Below are 21,894 nucleotides of genomic sequence, written 5' to 3'. Positions count from 1 at the left end.
GTGAACTTTACTGAGTTCTCCATGTTCCTCTCTCTGCTTATTACTTCAGATATGAGCTCATTACAGAGAGAGAGAGCTTCAGCCTGAGGGAGTGAGTTAGTGGGTGAGTGGGTGAGTGAGAAGAAAGAGAATGAGTCGAATGAAAGGGTGAGTGGATTATTTGTCGAGTGAAGTGAGGGTGTGAGTGGGTGAATGAATGATCGACCAGATAAACGAAGCAAGAGGTACATGAGTGAATGAATGATCAAGTAGATAAATGAGTAAGTGAATGATTGAGTTTGTGAGTGAGTGAATGAATAAATGAGTGAAGAATGATTGTGAGTGAGTGACTGAGTAAATAAGTGAATGAGTGAACAATAAAATAAGAGAGTGAATGACTAATTGAGAGAGAGAAAATCAATGAGCAAGTAGACGAGTAGTGACTAAGTAGAGTGAGAGGGTGAGTGAGTGAATGAGTAATAGAGTAAGTGAACTGATGATTGAATAGATGAATGAGTGAGGAATATGTGAGTGAATGAGTTGATGACGCTGAGTGAGTGAAGGAGTAAGAGTGAGTGAGTGAGTGAGTGAGTGAGTGAGTGAGTGAGTGAGTGAGTGAATTATCAGGTAGATGAGTGAGTGGGTGAATGAGTGTATAAATAAAGAAAGAGTGAGTGAGCATGTAATTAAGTGAGTGAAAGAGTAGGTGAGTGAGAATGAATTAATAAATAAATGAACACTTGAATTCTAAAATAATGAGAGTAAATGTGTGAATGATTGAGTTAGTGAGTAAATGGATGATCGAGTATATGAATGGGTGACTGTCAGAATGAATGAGTGAGTGAATTATGGCGTTGAAAAGTAAATGAATGAATGAATGAATGGCAGATAAGTGAGTGAGTGAATGAACAAACAAATAAGTGAGTAGGTGAGCAAGCAATTGAGTGAGGGAGTGAGTAGGTGAGTCAATGAGTGAGTTAGTGAATGAATAAATAAATAAATAAATGAGTGAGTGAGTAATTGAGTAAGCAAATGGATGATCGAGTATGTGAGTGAGTGAGTGAGTGGGCATTTGAATGATTGAGTGAATAATTAAGAACATGAGTGAATGAGTGATGGCTGAGTGAATCAGAGTAGATGAGTTAGTGACTGACTGACTGAGTGAATGAGTCACTGAGTGAATGAGTGAATGGACAAATGTACTAACAAATGAGCAAGTGAGTGAGTGAATGAGTGAATGAATTAATCATTAATTAATCAGGGAGTGAGTGGACGACTGAGTGTGTTAGAGAGTGAATAGGAAAAGGAATGGACCAATGAATGAATAACTCGGTGAGTGAGTGAGTGAGTGAGTGAGTGAGTGAATGAATTAATCATTAATTAATCAGGGAGTGAGTGGACGACTGAGTGTGTTAGAGAGTGAATAGGAAAAGGAATGGACCAATGAATGAATAACTCGGTGAGTGAGTGAGTGAGTGAGTGAGTGAGTGAGTGAGTGAGTGAGTGAATGAGACCATCTGTAAAGAGTCTGTAGGAGTGGGTGTACAGCATACGTGTGAAAAAGCCCCTTTGAGAGGGGTTTTTCTGGCTCAGTGCCTCAGTGTGATGTCAGACTGCACTGCCTGCAGTTACAGCTCCATTTCACACAATAATAGTCTATTGTGGATGGTTTCTCCAACACACGCACTGAACACAATGCAGTGTGTGAAGTGCCCTCATAAATCTGTTTATTAGATATTATCCAATCAGGTACGATATGATTTAATTCAGGAACAGTCTACGATGCCAAGTTTCTGGTAAATATCTGAGATTGTAAACTCTGTTTCCTCACATTTTCCAAATGAAATGACCGCAGACTGGCTGAGGCACACGGATGGATTTCATGGATTGATTGGAAAGTGAAAGGTCACTGAGAAATCTGGAGCATAGTTTTCATTTTAACTGCGGAGAACGTGCACTCGGAAACGACACGTAAACCGAGGGACTTTTTTATCTAATCTTGAAAAAAACCTCTCCACACTGGCTACACATATATGAATTTCACACAGTGTTTAATTACTCCTGCCTGTGTCTTTTAGCCTCTGTAGCATCTCTTTACTGGTGGTTCTGCTTCTCTAAAATCAGTTATTGATTTGCTGTTTGGCTGAGTGGAGCGGTGAGAGAGAGCGGCCAGTCACTGCCTGAGGACACGGTCCACTCACCACTGCATGATCATGGTCTTTATCAGGAAGCATTCTGGCATATGAGTGAGTGAGTGAGTGAGTGAGTGAGTGAGTGAGTGAATTATCAGGTAGATGAGTGAGTGAGTGAGTGAGTGAGTGAGTGAGTGAGTGAGTGAATTATCAGGTAGATGAGTGAGTGAGTGAGTGAGTGAGTGAGTGAATTATCAGGTAGATGAGTGAGTGAGTGAGTGAGTGAATTATCAGGTAGATGAGTGAGTGAGTGAGTGAGTGAATTATCAGGTAGATGAGTGAGTGAGTGAGTGAGTGAGTGAGTGAGTGAGTGAGTGAGTGAATTATCAGGTAGATGAGTGAGTGAGTGAGTGAGTGAATTATCAGGTAGATGAGTGAGTGAGTGAGTGAGTGAGTGAGTGAATTATCAGGTAGATGAGTGAGTGAGTGAGTGAGTGAGTGAGTGAGTGAGTGAATTATCAGGTAGATGAGTGAGTGAGTGAATGAGTGAGTGAGTGAATTATTAGGTAGATGAGTGAGTGAGTGAGTGAGTGAGTGAGAGTGAATTATCAGGTAGATGAGTGAGTGAGTGAGTGAGTGAGTAAATTATCAGGTAGATAAGTGAGTGAGTGAGTGAGTGAGTGAGTGAGTGAGTGAGTGAATTATCAGGTAGATGAGTGAGTGAGTGAGTGAGTGAGTGAGTGAATTATCAGGTAGATGAGTGAGTGAGTGAGTGAGTGAGTGAGTGAGTGAATTATCAGGTAGATGAGTGAGTGGGTAAATGAGTATATAAATAAATAATTGAACAAGTGAGTGTAAGAGAGCATGAAATTGAATGAGTGAGAATAAAATAATAAATAAATGAATATTGAATTGTTAAAGAATGAGTGCATGAGTGAGTGACTGACTGAATGAATGAATGAATAGTTGAGTGAGTGAATGATGGAGTTAAGGAGTTTATAAATGAATAAATGACTGAGTGAATAAGTATGTAAATGAATGAATGATCAGATAGGTCGGTGAGTGAGGGGATAAATGGTGTGATGGCTGGCTGCTTGTTGCGTTGTGGTTTGTATGTAGTGTGCTTTTCTTAAAAAAAGCATGAGAGATGAAAATATAATAAATAAATAAATACACAGACCTGAATTGTTGCTTTACTTTTTACAGAATTTTAAAATGCAGCGGCTATTTAAAATGTGTCGAAGTTTAATGATGATTGGATCATTATTGGTCTAAAACATATATTAAAAAAAAAATATATATATATATATATATATATATATATATATATATTTTTCCTACATGTTGTGTTGATTCACCTCCTCTACAGACAAAACACTGCACATTTTAATGCACAATTAAACATATTGAGAAAAAAGTTATTTTTTTATGTTTCATTTTTTTCTTTCTAATATGTTAAATTCAGCAAATAAGCTGTAATTTGCATAAAAAAACACTGAATGATGTTGTTCACAATTTAATCGGGAATTTTAAAAAATCAGTGGAATTCCCCTTTGAACATCTCTGTGAATGTCTGTTTGTGAATTATGTTCCAGACTAATGTTGATCTTAATGTCTCTCTCCATTTCTGCCCCTCTCTCTCTCTCTCTCTCTCTCTCTCTCTCTCTCTCTCTCTCTCTCTCTCTCTCTCTCTCTCTCTCTCTCTCTTTCTCTCTCTCTCTCTCTTAGCAGATGATAAGCAGTCAGCGAGCAGTCAGGCAGAGGTACGTACAGCAACCTTCCGTCTGTCTGTCTTACATAAACATAAACTGCACATCAAAAGTTTGGGGACACCTCAACTTCTTTTGAACTTTTCTGAATGGGGTTTGATTTTCACTGTTCAGTTCATAAAAAAAAAATCCATAAGAAGTCCAGAAAATCCATGCTAGCAAATTTTGAGTATATTTATCCTTGACACCCATAATACTGGAAAACATATTGGAGAAAAATAAAACATAAAATCTAAAACGTGCCATCACTTTTGCACAGACTGCATTTTATGCCTTATTTTTTTCCCAGTATGTTAAACGCTTTAGAGAATGTGTTCACCTGTTATTACTTATGAACTTATTACTTATATTTAGAAGAAATCTGTTTTAGGCCAAAACTGTATTAAACTCTTCAGACGTCTGGTTCCTATCACCACCACTGAGAACATTTCTGACCGTGGTTTCTCTGGAACAGAGCTTTTCACACCAAACCACTCTGAATCTTAATCATTAAATTATACAGAAACAAAAATTGGTGTAGTTGCCCTTTAAGTATTGCAGACGTACAGAGAAAACAAGGTGTTTTGTTAAGTGAGAGGTGTCCCGTCTTTGATGAGCAGTGTATGAACCTCGGCAGCGTTCGCAGCTCACTCTCAGCACATTTACTCTGCACAGGAGACACACCAGACCCCACTTAACCTTTTAGACCAGAGCTTTGATCCGCCGCCCTGTCATCCCCCCACACACATCACACATCACCACACACATCGCATGACCCGTCTTTTTCCTTCCACAGTCATTTCCACACCAACACACTGAGGCATGAACGCCAGTTACACTACTGATCAAGGCTGGAACCTCTCACCTTATTATACTGCTGTTATTTTATTACACAATAACATAATAACACTGTGTAGATTCAGATTCTATAATCAGACACAAGAAGGTCTTTTTAAATGCTTTATTCACGTTTTTTCCTTTGGGCACAACAAGAAATTATGAAACAATGATACTGTAATATTACATATAGAAATGTATTCAGGTTTGATCACCATTTCCAAAATACAGGGCATTCTGGGTACTAATTTTAGTAGAACTTCATTCAGAATATACATTTGATCATAGCATCGTTCTTGATATTAATTTCACCATAACTTCAATATTGATATTAATTTCAGCATAATTTCATCCTGGAAATGAATTTCATTCAAATTTCATTTGAATATTAATTTTATTAGAACTTCATTCTGGATATTAATTTTATTAGAACTTCATTCTAGATATTTATTTTATTAGAACCTCTTTCTAGATATTAATTTTATTAGAACTTCATTCTGGATATTAATTTTATTAGAACTTCAATCTAGATATTAAATTTTATTAGAACTTCATTCTAGATATTAATTTTATTAGAACCTCCTTCTAGATATTAATTTTATTAGAACCTCCTTCTAGATATTAATTTTATTAGAACTTAAATCTGGATATGAATTTCATTCATTTTATTTGAATATTAATTTTATTGGAAGTTAATTCTAGATATTAATTTTATTAGAACTTCAATCTAGATATTAATTTTATTAGAACTTTAGTCTGAATGTTCATTTTATCATATCTTCATTCCGGACATTACTTTTATTATATCTTCATTCTAGATATTAAATTTTTTAGAACCTCGTCCTAGATATTAATTTATTAGAACTTCAATCTAGATATAAATGTTATCATATCTTCATTCTGGATATGAATTTCATTCATTTTATTTGAATATTAATTTTATTGGAAGTTAATTCTAGATATTAATTTTATTAGAACTTCAATCTAGATATTAATTTTATTAGAACTCCATTCTGAATGTTAATTTTATTAGAACTTCATTCTGGATATTCATTTTATTAGAACCTCCTTCTAGATATTCATTTTATTAGAACTTAAATCTAGATATAAATTTTATCATATCTTCATTCTGGATATGAATTTCTTTCATTTTATTTGAATATTAATTTTATTGGAAGTTAATTCTAGATATTAATTTTATTAGAACTCCAATCTAGATATTAATTTTATTAGAACTGCATTCTGAATGTTAATTTTATTATATCTTCATTCTAGATATTAATTTTATTATAACTTTATTATGCATGTTAATTTTATTAGAACTTCATCTGGACATTACTTTTATTAGAACTTTATTCTAGATATTAAATTTTATTAGAACTTCATTCTGGATATTAATTTTATTAGAACTTCAATCTAGATATTAAATTTTATTAGAACTTCAATCTAGATATTCATTTTATTAGAACTTAAATCTAGATATTTATTTTATCATATCTTCATTCTGGATATGAATTTCATTCATTTTATTTGAATATTAATTTATTCAAAGTTAATTAATTTTATTAGAACTTCTGAATGTTCATTTTGTAATAACTTTATTCTGGATGATAATTTTATTAAAACCTCATTCTGAATATTAATTATTAGAACTGTAGAACATTAAAATAACCCTTTTTGGTTGTTATTTTGTTGAAGCAGTGAGCTGCTTGAGTCCCTGTAATACAGTGATTTTATCACATTTAAAGGACGTTTTAGGCGCAATATGAAGCTGAGGCTGTAAAACTGTTGTTATATTATTGCTAACAGTGATTCCACACGTTTGACCGTTGACTCCAAACCTGTGGACAGTGATGTCCACGGCTGAGCTTCTCTGTATGCACTGTGAAACGCTGTGAAGCGCTGTGAAACGCTGGGAGCTCTTCTGAGCTCTTCATCGATTACCTGGCTGGAAATAGAGTGGGAGTGAAAGGTGATGCCGCTTGTGTCTCATGTTGTGCTTTTCCACTGACCATGCCAGACCCAGTCTGCCCAACTGTCTCCGGCCCAGAGGAAGACCAGCGTCTACACGCCGCCCACCATGAGAGGTACACATACAAATACACCCCATACCAGCCACACCATCTGGACCCTCAGCACACCCTCCTCCGAAATCAAGCCCATTATGCTTCATCACTGGGGACACTGTGTTTTGATGGTCCAGTGTTTTGATGGTCCAGTGTAGATGCTCTGTTGATGTTCATTTTATTTTTAACTTACATTCAAATAATATCTGTTTAACTCAATATACCGTTTCTCTGATCCTAGTCTCGGCCTCAGACCAGACCTGCTTCTGAAACAAAATCGCTGAGGGTGCATCCAAAATAAATGCAGGGTTATTCAGAAATGATACTAAAATGAGCAGCTGGAGTTTGTCTGTGATTACACAACTAAAAATAAAACAGGTTATGAACTAACTGGAATATAATATGCTTTAACCTCTTATTGACCAGGGTGTGTTTTGGTTTTTCCATCTGAATGTACGTGACCAAATCATAAGGCAAATTATTCAGTAACTGCAATAAATAAATGTAAATTTGTATTTTATTTATTAAATTTTTTTGGTAAAAGTTCCCTTCAAATGAACAGAACATGTGTTTTATGATCACACATATTGCTATATGATTACAATTTACTGCTGAAAGCCAAAAATCTTAGACGCTCTTTGTATTTTTTTATAAAAATAATGTTTACAGAGCAGATCACTGAAGAGACGCCATCTGTTTATAGTTTATAGCCCAGATTTGTGGAAAAATGGGTCGACTTTCAGTAGACAAAAAATGTGAGTTCAGCTTCTATTATAAGGGTTTAAAATTACATCACCCATCTATTTGACTGGAAAGAAGACAGTTACAGCTCTCATACGACCCCCACCTTTAGAATGTAGCTTATGAAATATGAACGTTATGAAGAATATGACGAAGTGCGTTTTGGAACCACAGGTGGTCTCAAGGAGTTGAAAAGGTTAATTGCATTCAGATGGCTCATTTAAATACTGCTTTGCATGAATAACATAATACACCATTCTGAGTCTTCTAGAGTGAAATATAGAGTCATATGCAAAAGTCAAATTAGGTTTTGCTGATTTTCTAAGAGAAAATAAATTAGCACATCCTCTACAGAGAACACACTTAAATATGACTTTTTACTGCTATTTTAGTCCATTTACTTCTGTTTAGTTTCTGAGTTTGACATAGAAAAATATAAAATGTCCCATAACTTTAACAGGAGCTACATTTTATCTTTCATTTTGGTCCCCATTGTGTTAAATTCAGCAAATAAACAGTAATTGTGCATTAAAATGTGCAGAAGTATGTTCTCTGTAGAGGACGTGTAACTAATTTACACTTAGAACATCAACAATTAATGTAATTTGACCATAATTGGATTTAAAAGGCCAAAACTTTCTCAAAACTATTGTAAAAAAATGTTGTTAGGGTGTTGCTTGGTGGTTGTTAGCTGGTAGCTAAGGTGTTGCTAGGCCATTGCTATTGTATCTTAGGTCAGTGGTTCCCAACTACGTTCCTCAGGGCCCCCCAGATGGTCTACGTTTTCCTTCAATCCAACAAGCAACACATAGGGATCAAAGAAGAATGTGGGGGCCCTGAGGACCAGGATAGAAACCACTGTCCTAGGTGGACGTTAAGGTGTTGCTAGGCCTTTCTTAGGGTATCCCAGGTGGTTGCTAAGGTGTTACTAGGCCTTTCATATGGTGTCCCAGGTGGTTGCTAGGACGTTGCTACATCATTGGAATGGTATCCCAGGTGGTTCCTAAGATGCTGCTAGGCAGTTACTATGGCATCCCAGGTGGTTGCTAAGGTCTTGGTAGGCCTTTCATATGGTGTCCCAAGTGGTTGCTAGGATGCTGCTATGTCATTGGAATGGTGTCTCAGGTGGTTGCTAAGGTGTTGCTAGGCAGTGTCTATGGTATCCCAGGTGGTTGCTGAAGTGTTGCTAGGCCTTTTGCTATGGTATCCCAGGTAGTCGCTAAGGACTTGGTAGGCCTTTCCAATGGTGTCCCAGGTGGTTGCTAGGATGTTGCTATGTCATTGGAATGGTATCCCAGGTAGTTGCTAAGGTCTTACTATGCCTTTCCTATTGGAATCCCAGGTGGTTGCTAAGGTCTTGGTAGGCCATTGCTATAGTATCCCAGATGGTTGCTAAAATGTTGCTAGGCAGTTGCTATGGTATCCCAGGTGGTTGCTAAGGTGTTGCTAGGCCTTTGCTATGGTATCCCAGATGGTTGCTAAAATGTTGCTTGGCAGTTGCTATGGTATCCCAAGTGGTTACATAGACGTTGACAGGCACTTCTATATTATCCCAGGTGGTTGCTATTATAATAATAAGCAGTAGAAAATGAGTGACAGTAAATTGGCTTTTTCAAGCCACCAGCATTATGCAGAAATTTTGAAAAATTACTGGAGTTTCCTTTTTAACCATAACACAAAACCTACACTTAATCCTAACACTCACTCTAACCCTAACCCTATTATTAACCTCAGCCAAAAACCTGAACCTAAATCTGTTCCTATGCTGTCGATAGTCAACTGAAAGTCACCAGATATTTTGTTAATAATTTAAGCTTCCGTAAGTGAAATATAGTGGACCATCAAAACAAAGTGTTTATTATTATTATTATTATTATTATTATTATTATTATTATTATTATTATATTGTCTGTCATGTGACTCCCCTTCACAGCAGACCTGTGTCCCCCTCATGCCATGTCTATCTCTGTCATCTGTAATCTTCACCCACACAGTATATTCTACTCAACTCACTGTTACAGCTTCACTCACATATAATTAATGATCTGATTCCTTTTCATCTCCCTCATTAAAATCATATCACCTGGTGTTTAATTCTGTCTGTCTAATCATGTGCAAGGCAGTCCATCCCCACCTGCACTATTTACACCACAGACCGCACTTCTAAGAACGAATTATCTGTTAACGATAACTACTAGTCCTTAATCAGTTAACAGTATATCTGTGATATCTATAGTCTATTATAATGGATATGGAACCTGATCTGCTAATGCAGCCGACTCCTGTTACATATTCCTTTGTGTTGTCTATATTTAGCTCATGTCTATGGATTCTTACGCTACTCTGGCATCTACGTCATCTGCGTCGATACAGATCTAATAGTGTGTGTCTTGTAAACATGCTGCATGAATCAGGGCTCAGTGCTGGAATAGCGTTCTGTGCTTAGACACACCTGTTTCCACTCGTCAGCTAATTACCAAACCCTTCCTGAGTACAATCAGATGTGTTAGCTCAGGAGAAAGAGCAGCACAGAGGCCCTCGTGATGAAAATTAAGACATGCTATTCAATTTAAAAAGCTGTTTATCTGAGCAGGAAGCATTTGTTTGTTCAGAAACCACTAATATTACAAAAATTAAAACAATATTAATGTAATAAGTAGTGATTTTATGTGTATCAGTGTGTTTGTTTAACCGTTTCCAAACCTTATCTCAGTGCAGCCCCTTTATTAATGGTAGTCATTTTCTAACATAACGTTCTGACCACCTCCTTGTTTCTACGCTCATTGTCTATTTTATCAGCTCCACTTACTATATAGGTGCACTTTGTAGTTCTACAGTTACAGACTGTAGTCCATCTGTTTCTCTGCATACTTTGTTAGCCCCATTTTACCCTGTTCTTCAGTGGTCTGGACCCCCATGGACCCTCACAGAGCAGGTACTATTTGGGTGGTGGATCATTCTCAGCACTGCAGTAACACTGATGTGGTGGTGGTGTGTTAGTGTGTGTTGCGCTGGTCTGAGTGGATCAGAGACAGCAGTGCTGCTGGAGTTTTTAAACACCTCAGTGTCACTGCTGGACTGAGAATAGTCCACCAACCAAACATATCCAGCCAACAGCGTCCTGTGGGCAGCGTCCTGTGACCACTGATGAAGGACTAGAGGATGACCAACACAAACTGTGCAGTAGCAGATGAGCTGCTGTCTCTGACTTTACATCTACAAGGTGGACTGACAAGGTAGGAGTGTCTAATAGAGTGGACAGTGAGTGGACACAGTGTTTAAAAACTCCAGCAGCACTGCTGTGTCTGATCCACTCAGACCAGCACAACACACACTAACACACCAGCATGTCAGTGTTACTGCAGTGCTGAGAATAGCCCACCACCCAAATAGTACCTGCTCTGTGAGGGTCCATGGGGGTCCTGACCACTGAAGAACAGGGTATGCAGAGAAACAGATGGACTACAGTCAGTAACTGTAGAACTACAAAGTGCACCTATATAGTAAGTGGAGCTGATAAAATGGACAATGAGCGTAGGTGGTCACAATGTTATGACTGATTGGTGTATATAATTCCATGTTTTGTTGATTTTCTAAGTGAGCACAGTGTAAATTGTAGTGCACAATTTCTGTTTATTTGTTGAGTTTAACATGTTGAAAATATACAATATAAAATGTTCCATAACTTTTGCCCAGGCTACATTTAATTCTTTATTTTTCCCCAGTATGTTAAATTCAGCAAATAAATAATAACTCCATATTTAAATGTGCAGAAGTGTGTCTCTGTAGAGGATGTGTAACTTATATACAAAAAAACTTGCAACTTATTTTGTAACTTTTTACAATTACATATTTTAAAATGTTAAAACTTTAAATTGTATTATTTTATCATTTTATTTATTCTATTTTTGTTTTAGATTTTTATTTTATTTTATTTTATTTGTATGTCATTTTATTTTTTTTTATTATTTTCTGTATTTTATTTCAGTTTTATTATTTTAATAATAGGCACTCTGCTCTGATTGTCTTTCAAAATTACACACACAAAAAAAAACAGTATCTTGGCAAGTGAAATGATCTTAAACCAGTATGTCTAATATAATATGTTCTAATCTTATAACCTTAGATGAGAAATTTTGGATATATTGACTTGATTTAAGATAAGATACCATTTCTTGCAGTGTAGCTGTGAGTGTAATGCCTAAATACCCACCCAGTCCGGAGACGTACTGACCCGTCTGATGTCATGCCATCTGCACCCGCGCACAGTGCCAAGAAAATAGAGAGTCACCTTATGTTTCATTCTCTGTGTTACCTGCAGCCTAAATGCATCAGCCAGAGCTTCTCTTCACTGTTTCACCTCTTTCACTTGATTCTCCTCTGTCGGCTCATCTGCTTTATTACTTTCTGTTCTTCATATAAAATCTCATCTCGTATCCTCAGTTCTAGACTGACCATGTGGTCTCAGATTGACGGCTGATCTCTTCATCATGCTGATGTTCCTAGAGTGGATCTAGAGGATAACGCTGAGATTTCTTAGAAGGAGAACAATATCACATCATAGGAGTTCATTATTTTGAAGGTTCTGAAGCAGAATGATTCAGGGGCTGTTAGAGGTTCAGCGGATGAGTGAGGAGTGAGTTTGTTTATTCAGGGAACGGTGCTGTTTAAGGGCGTCTACAGAACGTCTACAGTTTCTCTAATGAACACAAAATACTGGTAATGCTTTCTTATACAGGTCCTAACCAGGAAAGCGTGAGTGAACTCCACAGTACTAGATAACAATTTTGCGTAACATGAAAAATTCAAGACAGTTTAACCAAATTACAGTCAAATGCCCCACAGGTTCTAGATACTAACTAGATACGTGTGAGGTACAAACTCTACAGTACTAGATAACAATTTTGGGTAACATGAAAAATTCCAAGACAGTTTAACCAAATTACAGTCAAATGCCCAACAGGTTCTAGATACTAATTGGTCAGTGTGAGGTACAAACTCCACAGTACTAGATAACAATTTTGGGTAACATGAAAAATTCCAAGACAGTTTAACCAAATTACAGTCAAATGCCCAACAGTTTCTAGATACTAATTGGTCAGTGTGAGGTACAAACTCCACAGTACTAGATAACGATTTTGGGTAATATGAAAAATTCCAAGACAGTTTAACCAAATTACAGTCAAATGCCGAACAGGTTCTAGATACTAATTGGTCAGTGTGATGTACAAACTCCACAGTACTAGATAATGATTCAGAGTGAAATAATGATGAGCTCTGAGACAGTTTACCTAAATGTAACCCTGTTAAACTACCTGATACCACAGTTTATTTTCCTGCTTGCAAATGTGACATTACAGTAAAATTTAGTGTGATTTTGTTGGTATTTTCCACCTTATCACTCCAGAGCATCATCAGTCTGTGAGGGGTGCTGTTGAGTCCTTTATCAGCTTCTGTTTGGAATTTCATTGTTATTTAGTGAAACTGATTTTGAGTTCATTATAATAATTACCTCATACTTTGAAGTTTATACCTCACAGTTTCCTGGTTAATTCCTACACTCTTAAAAACAGTAGTGCTTCAAGGGTTCTTTAGTAAAGAAAATGGTTCCATATAGAGCCATTCCATATAGAACCATATAGGAGAATGTGCTCTTGATGGTTCTATATAGAACCTTTTTGGAAAAGGGTTCTACTGTTGTTACAGTGCCAAGCTTATAACAGTAGAAGAACCCTTTTGGGTGCTATATAGTTTTCAATGGATAGACCTTTCATTTTTGGGATTTACAAGCATGAAGAGCCTTTTAAAGTTTAAGGAACCTCCCCATAATGTAAAGGTTCTGTACCAGTTAAAGAGGAAATCCTCTGATTCTTCTAAATTTCTGCATAATTCAGTGTTTCAGATGTAAACAGAGCGATTCAGAGTGGTTTGGTGTGAAATGGTTCAGATTTCTTTACAGTGGTGGTGATAGGAACCAGGGGTCGCCATGACTACAACACAAATATAGAAATTTTATTTACTATCCAGAACCACCAGTGAACCTACACGAGTCTTCTGAGTTTATATAGAATATTGATGATGGTAAAAAAAAAGTGGAAAATCGGGAAAAAAAAGTTTTCTTTGGGGACTATTTTGCCTCACAACACCCTGCATGTATCCCTCCACCATAAGTGTATTTTAATTTTTTTGTTTCAAACCAAAATCTTCTCAAAACTATCATAAAACAATGTCTCAGTCATCAGGCAGTGGATTCATAACCATTTTGTTGTAAAACATTTCTGTGAGGGAGCTTTTAGAGGCAATAACCATTTAAAATCCCAGGCTTATTACATACTAAGGCTTATTATTCAGTAACTACAGGGACTCCAGTGTAAACTGATTGAGCTATTCTTAGGTTATAGACGTGTGTAATAAAACTTTGGGCCTGTCAGCAGACCCTGGCCATGTAAGGGGTTAAACTCTTCAGACATCTGGTTCCTATCACCACCAATAAAATGTGATCAATTCTAAATCTCACATCAAACCACTGTATTTCCAACTACATTCAAGCCTATAGCCCTTCAGGGACGTTGTGTAGAGTTTAATTCCCAAACGTCCGTGACAAACTCTCCAAACTCCTTTTATTCTTTGGCCTCCACAGATAAAAACACATTTCCGTGCCTGTCCACTTGCATCAGCTAAAGCAGGCCGACACCGTTGTGTGAGGATGAACTCTCACTCAGCCTAGCTGAAGTGGAAGCCTGGACAGTGATGGCCACGCTTTGTTTTGTCTCGTCAGTTATGACAACTCTACTTCGCCCTGTCAGTTTGGACGGCCCTGGTTTGCTGTGTCGCTCTGTATGACCATGCTGGGGGCTGCGTTTGAACGGAGAGGCTTTCTTAAAAGAAACCTCCGCTGTTTTTCAGCATACTGAGTCCCACTGCTCTTAGTCATAGTCATTTTAACACTATAAAGCTATTTAAGCTCTGGACAGTAGGGGGAGCAGTTCACACCCTGCCTATGAGGACAGCTATTGGCTCAGGAGCCTGCAGAATGCTTTTCTTTTATTGGCTTAGGATTAAAACTGATTTATCAATTAGGTCATGTTTTATTTAATTGAGTTTAGCTGCTAATAAACTCACAATGGCGGTGATCAGCATCAGCACTGCTGTAGTTTCACCGGCATTCTAGACAAGAGCCAATCAAAATCCACATGTAAATGAGGTCATACATTTTAAAGAACCACACCAAGTGAAGCTCTGAAGCATCAAAATGAACAGATGATATAAATAAAACAAAGAAACAAAGAAAAACAAAGTTTTCAGAAACAGAGCTACAAATTTTAAGAGAAGAAGCGCTGACAAATAAAATTTAATTGTTTGGTAAAGATGCTTTTAACTTTTAATCAAGAAACAAAGTTTCTTTGACAGAAAATATAGTTTTTTACTATAAAAATTGACATTGTAACGTCTCAAAATTCAACTTTTGATCATAACAATTATATTTTAACATGTAAGATTTCATTTTCATTTGGTAATAATTCGAGTCTTTTCCCATTTCATTATAACTACAGTAACAATTTTTACAAACACAAGTTTAATGTGATATTTTATTACAATTTAAAAGTAAATTGACATGCTAAAATTCTAAAAAAAATCATTTCAGGTAGTAAATATTTACATCTTGAGATCAGGAATTTGATTTGAATAAGACAAAATAAAATTTTACATGTCAAGTTAAAATTGATATGTAAAATTCAGTCTCACTTGTAAAAATACATTTTTGACATTTTTCTTCCTTGTAAAAATACATTTTTACTAATAAATGTGTCATTTTCACATGTGTAAATTAAATTCTTTGTAAAATCTATTGTGAATTGAAAAACAGGATTAAAAGTTTAAACTACTTGCAATAAAATCAATTCTAACATGTTATTAGAATCTCAATGTGTCAAACACTGAAGTTGACGCAGGAAAAAGAGTTTTAAATATAAGAAAGTCTATTTTCTCCTCTGTTCTCCTACAGCAGCAGTTAGAAGGTGTGTCATGCTGCTCTGTCCAAACAGATGAAAACATGTCTTTTAAATATATCAGTTAATCAGCTGAGTGTGTGTGTGAAATGTGTTACATATGTGACCAAACATGTTTGTCAGAGTCTTATTGGGAAAACTACCCCTGAGTGGTTCAGCTGTTATTGTTTGCTGGAGTGTGTCGTGTTATGAATCGCTAATGCTGTATTTAAAAGAAGGAAACGTGTCCATGGCTCACATCCTGCAAGCGGTACAACAGGCTAATCCTTGTTTATGAATGAGCCAACGTGTTAACGCTGCACTGTTTACTCTTAACGTCACAGCAAATCTGCCACTGCATTTTGTAAATCTGGCCTCTTGTGTCCAAAAGTTTGTGGACACCTGCTTCTCCAGTGTTTCTTCTGAAATGAAGGGTTTTAATAGTGAGTTTGTCTCTCTTTGCTGCAGTAACAGCCTCTACTCTTCTGGGAAGGCTTTACTAGATGTTGGAACATTGCTGTGAGAATTCGATTGAGCAGTAGTGAGGTCAGGTACTGATGTTGGATGATCAGTTCTGGATCTCCAGCTCATCCCAAAGGTACTGGATGGAGCTCCATCACTCCAGAGAACACAGTTTTACTGCTCCACTGCCCAATGCTGGTGGGGTTTAGACCCCTCTAGCCCATGCTTGGCACTGGACATGGTGACCTTAGGCTCATGTGCAGCTGCTCCAGAGTATCACATTCTATTGGTCAGGGCTATTCTTTGGTTTTAATACAAACTGTATGTGTGCAACTGGTCATTTGTATCAGGAATGGATGAATTTAAAGTAGCTGAATTCCCTATTTAGGAGGGGCATTTGGATACTTTTGGACATATAGTGTGTATGTGGGCTGACTGGAGTGTGATCTTGTGAATTATATGTAAATAAGATGCCAGTGCCCTGTTTTCATGCCCTGAAGCTGATTCACCAATCACAGCTAATCAGATGTTATTCAGGGCGGTACAAACATTGTGTTTTTATGCTTTTATTTGATGCATAAGGGCCAAAATCAGTCTGTTGCATATAGTTAATTACCGGTTATAACCAGAGATTGCAATATTACCACAGGCAATAAAGAACTGGTTCTATTCTAAGTGGCAGATTTATTAAGAGAGGCACTAATTAACGAGAGTCTGCTGACCCCTTGTGCTGGTGGGGGTCAATTTATGCAAATCAAAACAGGCAATGTCTTAACATATGAGCAGATCAATGTGACCACACGTTTGGCTGATGTGCTTTCTGTATGCCCTTATCTGCCAGATAGGAGGAAATAGACTATTTATCTTTTGGTTTCAGGCTGAAACTGTGACTCATTAGCTCAAAATAATCTTTTTTTTTTCCTCAATTTTGATTTAGTTAGGCAAAATAATGAGAAAGTTAAAAATAAAGAGTTATTACTTGCCTGGAAAGTTATCATTTCAACATAATAAATAATTGTTTTGAGAAAACAAGACATAATACACCAGAATACATCAGAAATTTGTGAGGATAAGCGATTGTTTTACTTTCTGTTTTTAAAGCTTATTTTCAATGAAAGGAGATGAGCTGAAGTGTGTGATATAAAATCCCTGTTTGATTTCCCTGTTTAGTTTCACCACAGCGCATAAGTAATAGTGAGGTTGTGAGTAGCTTTAGTAAAGTACACATTGGAAAGCCAAGGAGTTTCAGTATATCTTCAGAACAAAGCCTTTACTCTAAACTCTAACTTTACGATTGAAAGAATCAAACTTTCTTAACTTTCAATGTAAGTCAATGTAACAAGTTTTTGTTCAAAGTCATTTTGGACCATTTCTATTGCTCCATTCATCATGACAAATTGTGATACAGTGTAATGATAGCTGGTATTTTCAAATTCTGTAAAAAAAAAAAAGAAAAACAATCATTTGAAAAACGTAGAAAACTGTCAAATCATTATTTAGGCAAAACCTGCAGTTTTTCTAAAAAAACACAACATATTAAGAATATTGCGATATTGTAATCATTCATAAGGCATTTTCTATTGAAAATAAATTAATGTCTTTGAAAAACTTTTCTCTGAGCACAAACAATAGTAGCCATGTTAGCATCAAAACTAAGACAAGGCGTTAAATAACTCACAGTTAGTATTTACTATCAGTCCTAGTAAATACAGAAGTGCTTTATTATGATAATCTCCTCCCAGTGATCTGCGCTTTAAGAGGGAAACTCCTATAAATGAATATGTAATGAGGCAAAAACACAAAAGAGCAGCCCCGCCCCTTTTATTTTTTTTCAGGTGATAAAGCAGCCATAGCACCTATCTCTGAAATTGCGCCGCTTTTTAACCCCACAATAGAGTGTGCAATGGTGCAAAATGTTAGTAAATCTGCCTCTAAGTGTTTTATCAATTATGTTTACATGCACTTACTAATCTGATAACTGCAGAAAATCAGATTTTGTCAGTAATCCGATCATGTTTACATGCACTTGAGTAATCAGAAAATGGGGAAACTCTGAGTCTACATGAGTCAGACAGTAATCAGATTTCTGCCTTGCAACCAGCCAATAAACTCACAGAAGAAGACGTGATGTAAACATAATGCAAAACTCAAACTTCATGCAGCGGCTTTTTTTTTAAAACATCGCACGACTTTACCTGAAAATATGAGCATACATCATCTAGAAGATGAAGAATATTTAAATCCTTCATTTCATCAAGTATGTATTTGGTTTCAGCATCATTCCAAAAGTGTTTGCTGTGTCTCACTTATTTCTGGTACCACCATCACACATGCGCAGACTGAGAAATCCGAAAGAAATCAGAGTAAGAGTTCACATGCACTGAGAAATCTGATTACTGAGCTAAAATCCAGCTCTCTTTATTGGATTTCTTAATCAGAGTGTGCTGTTTACATGACCATTGAATAATGAGATAACTGCAGGAATCCGATTATGATCAGATTATTGACTGCATGTAAACACACTCAATGTTTTCTGTTTGTTTATAAGTATAGGCAAACGTCAAAATGATTATCCATGGTAATTGACAGCATGCTATAGATAGAAAAAACACTGGAGTATTCCTTTAAGAAAGCTGAAGTGGATGGAGGGGGGATGCAGGAACGTCCAACAGCAGTGCAGACTCATGACGAGGCCATTTCCTGGAATGGACGTGGTGCTAATCCACATTAGCCTGACTTATTGATCGCTGAGTGCAGATGCATCATTCCAGGGCCCATCGTCTTAAATGGACAGGCTAGCTGAGTGGGGCAAAACTCTTGGTAATGGTCAGCAGCCCTGTGGCTTGCACCGAAGGCAGAACATCAGTCACAGTGTTTCTGTTAAGGCCAGTTAACACCAGATTTTGACGTTTTGTAAAAACTCCAGCAGTTTAAAATTCTCTCTGACAGAATATCTGGCAAAAATATTCACCCAAAGTACATAAAATTTGTAAGTAAATAAAATTTGTAAATCAATTAAATTTGCGACAGCGCCTGCTGCCTGCTACTGCTGTTTAATGAGGGCCAGAACTCAGTTACTGATGCCCTCAAGCTTAAGTTCGTAGCTTTCTTTACTAGCCAGTTAGCCAAGCCAGTTAGCTTTTAGATTTCCATCACTTCTTCAATCTAAAATGTAAGTCTTTTGCAAATGAATGTAAGATTATATTCTTAAGCCAGTGTTGTTTAAATCCCAATGGTTGTTGTGATGTAGCCAATAGCTAAGCTTATACTGAAAGGCCAGGCTAAAGAAAGTCAAGGCAAGTTAGCTTCTGTTACCTCATTAACAATAAACAGCTATGCTTAAATGTTTCTATAAACGTTCTTTATATATAAACGTTCTTTATATATAAACGATCATTTCTGAGTGGTGGTGTACGTGTATACTGCTCTGACCATCAATAAAGAGATGTAAACTGACAACAACAGTACTTTCAAAACTCAGGAATGCTGCTTAAGTCTTGACAAACCAGCATGAAGTCCATGCTGGTCTGTGATGCTCTGTGCTTCTTTACGTTGGTCTAGTGCTGGTCTGGTTCTGGTTTAGGTGATCACCCTGCATGGTCATGCTGGTTGATCAGCATTCCAACATCCAAAATACAACATATGCTGGTTTTGCTGGTAATTAACTATGTTTGTTTTTTTTTTTATTTCTAGCAGGGCTATAAAAAGGGCTTTTTGTGAAAATATGTTACCCAAACCCAACAATGTGCTTTCTTAGCACTGGAGATTTTAGTGTTTGAAAAGCTAATAGCTGAGTTGCTAAAGAGAGCATTTAGCCTGGATCACAAGGTTAACTGTAGTGTTTGATAAGCTAATAACTAAGTTATTAAAGATAGCAACCTGCAAATCAACTGTGGTGTTCAATAAGTTAATAGCTAAGTTGCTAAAGAGATAGGTTTGTCTGGAAAACCAGCAGAGATCAGCCTGGCTGGTCACCAGAAAAACCAGCACATGTTGTGTTTTGGATGTTGGTATGCTGGTCGACCAGACCGCACCAGATCAGCATAAACCCGCATGGAATTCATCCCTGCTGGGAAAAATGATAGAAACCGTTAAAAGTAGAGGCCAACAGCTGAGTTGCTCAAGAGAACCTGTTTATCAAGGCTCACTGTGGTGTTTGCTGAGCTAATACCTAGAGCAGTTAGCCTGGAAGTTAGGGCTAACTGTGGTATTTAGGCAAATTAGCTTAGTTGCTGAAGGGAACAGTTAAGCTGTATATCGAAGCTAAGTGTGGTATTTGCTGAGCTAATAGCTAAGTAGAGCAGTTGGCCTGGAAATTAGGGCAAACTGTGGTATTTAGGCTGATTAGCTTAGTTGCTGAAGAGAGCAGTTATCCTGTATATTAAAGCTAACTGTGGTGTTTGCCACACTTATTGCTAAGTTGCTTAAGAAAACAGTTAGCCTGGAAATCGAGGCTGTGTGGTGTTTGCAGGCTAATAGATATTTTGCTAAAGAGAGTCAGCAAATGGTCACAAGTTAGCAGGAAGTCAGCCAAGCCAAGTCCATGCTGTGCATTAATAGCAGTTTCGAGAGGGCCAGGGATGGGAAAAGGGGCCGGAACGCTGTTCAGCAGAAAATGCCCTTTTAGTGTTGGGTTGGCGCGACTCTAGAGCAAAGCTGCTGAGCATGGTGTGCTGTGAGTGTGAGGAGGGGCAGTTAGACTGTTTACTACTTCATTATTTATCAGCCTCATTCAGGCCAATTTGGTAGCTGGCTGAAAACAAAGTTTCTGGAAATTAAGACTTAGTGTGGTGTTTGATAAGCTAATAACTGAGTTGCTTACGAGAGCAGTTAGCCTGGAAATGACGGATAACTGTAGTGTTTGATGAGTGAATAGCTAAGTTGCTCAGAAGAACAGATAACCTGAATCAACCTGTATGTCAAAGCTAAATGTGATGTTTGCTATGCTAATTGCTAAGTTGCTAAAGTAAGTACTTAGCCAGGAAATGGGGTTCGTCTTCAAGTCCTCCCTGGAAGTTCTTACTTACAAATTCAGAGGCCATAAGTGCAAAGTGATTTGTGTTCAAGTGGTTTTGGTTGGGAACATGATGAATGCACTGTTATTGCAACAAAATAAAGAGCAGATGCTGTAAATTATTGCAAAAGAGCATATTGTCAGTTACTTCAAAATACCTTTCTGAGCATAATGAAGATATCAAAGTGCACCAAAAGAGCTTACCATTTTCTGAAAAACACACAGAGCTCTCTATTTTTGACTTAAAACAAGCACAACATTCAAGTTGACTTTTAATTCACCAGCTTCTTATTTGTATTTTATGTTCCACCTTGAATAAGTAAGTTGACCTTTATTAAACCCACAACAGGGAGATTCACCTCCGCATTTAACCCGTCTGTGCAGTGAAACACCACATACACACTAGTGAACACACACACACACACACACACACTAGGGGGCAGTGAGCACACTTGCCCAGAGCGGTGGGCAGCCCTATCTATGGAGCCTGGGGAGCAGTTGGGGGTTAGGTGCCTTGCTCAAGGGCAATTCGGTCACATACTGTCAGCTGATGGGATCGAGCTGGCAACCTTCTGGTTATAGGGCTGGTTCCCTAACCTCCAGCCCATGACTGCCCCTTAATGATATAGCAGTTACATTTGTTCAGCGTAGTTTTTTTTATTATCATATTTATTATTTCTGTTGTTCGTCGTCTAAATTAAGTTCAAACTAGAGGTTGTTTTTAGTTGGTATGCCAGTTTTAGTGCTGAGCTAGTTTTTATTTGAACCCTGTGCTCCCAAATGGCTCCAAAAAATAATAAAAAAATATTATCTTTAGCTTACCTGTACTGACCTGGGACTCGACTTAAGACTTGTCTGTACTGACTCGGGACGCGAATCAAGACTTGACTGTTTTGACTTGGGATGTGAACTTGACTTGTCCCCACT

The 21,894-nt window shown here is 37.2% G+C and overlaps 1 protein-coding gene across 6 annotated transcripts in view; it reads left to right on the top strand.

The window, feature by feature from the left end:
• The window catches only part of ppp1r1c (protein phosphatase 1, regulatory (inhibitor) subunit 1C), a 58,909-nt gene that overhangs the window by 20,621 nt on the left and 16,394 nt on the right, over positions 1 to 21,894 (top strand). For 3 of the 6 annotated variants that reach the window (XM_036577174.1, XM_036577193.1, XM_036577149.1), the window contains exons 3-4: positions 3,843 to 3,874; positions 6,717 to 6,783. In XM_036577174.1, coding sequence (XP_036433067.1) covers positions 3,843 to 3,874; positions 6,717 to 6,783 — 99 coding nt within the window. Of the gene's footprint in view, positions 1 to 3,839; positions 3,875 to 6,716; positions 6,784 to 21,894 lie in introns of all 6 variants that reach the window. The other 3 variants (XM_036577165.1, XM_036577183.1, XM_036577157.1) reach the window with 1 other exon arrangement.

Source organism: Colossoma macropomum, unplaced genomic scaffold (assembly GCF_904425465.1).
Source record: "Colossoma macropomum unplaced genomic scaffold, Colossoma_macropomum, whole genome shotgun sequence".
NCBI lineage: Eukaryota > Metazoa > Chordata > Actinopteri > Characiformes > Serrasalmidae > Colossoma > Colossoma macropomum.
This window is presented reverse-complemented; position numbering and strand designations above follow the sequence as displayed.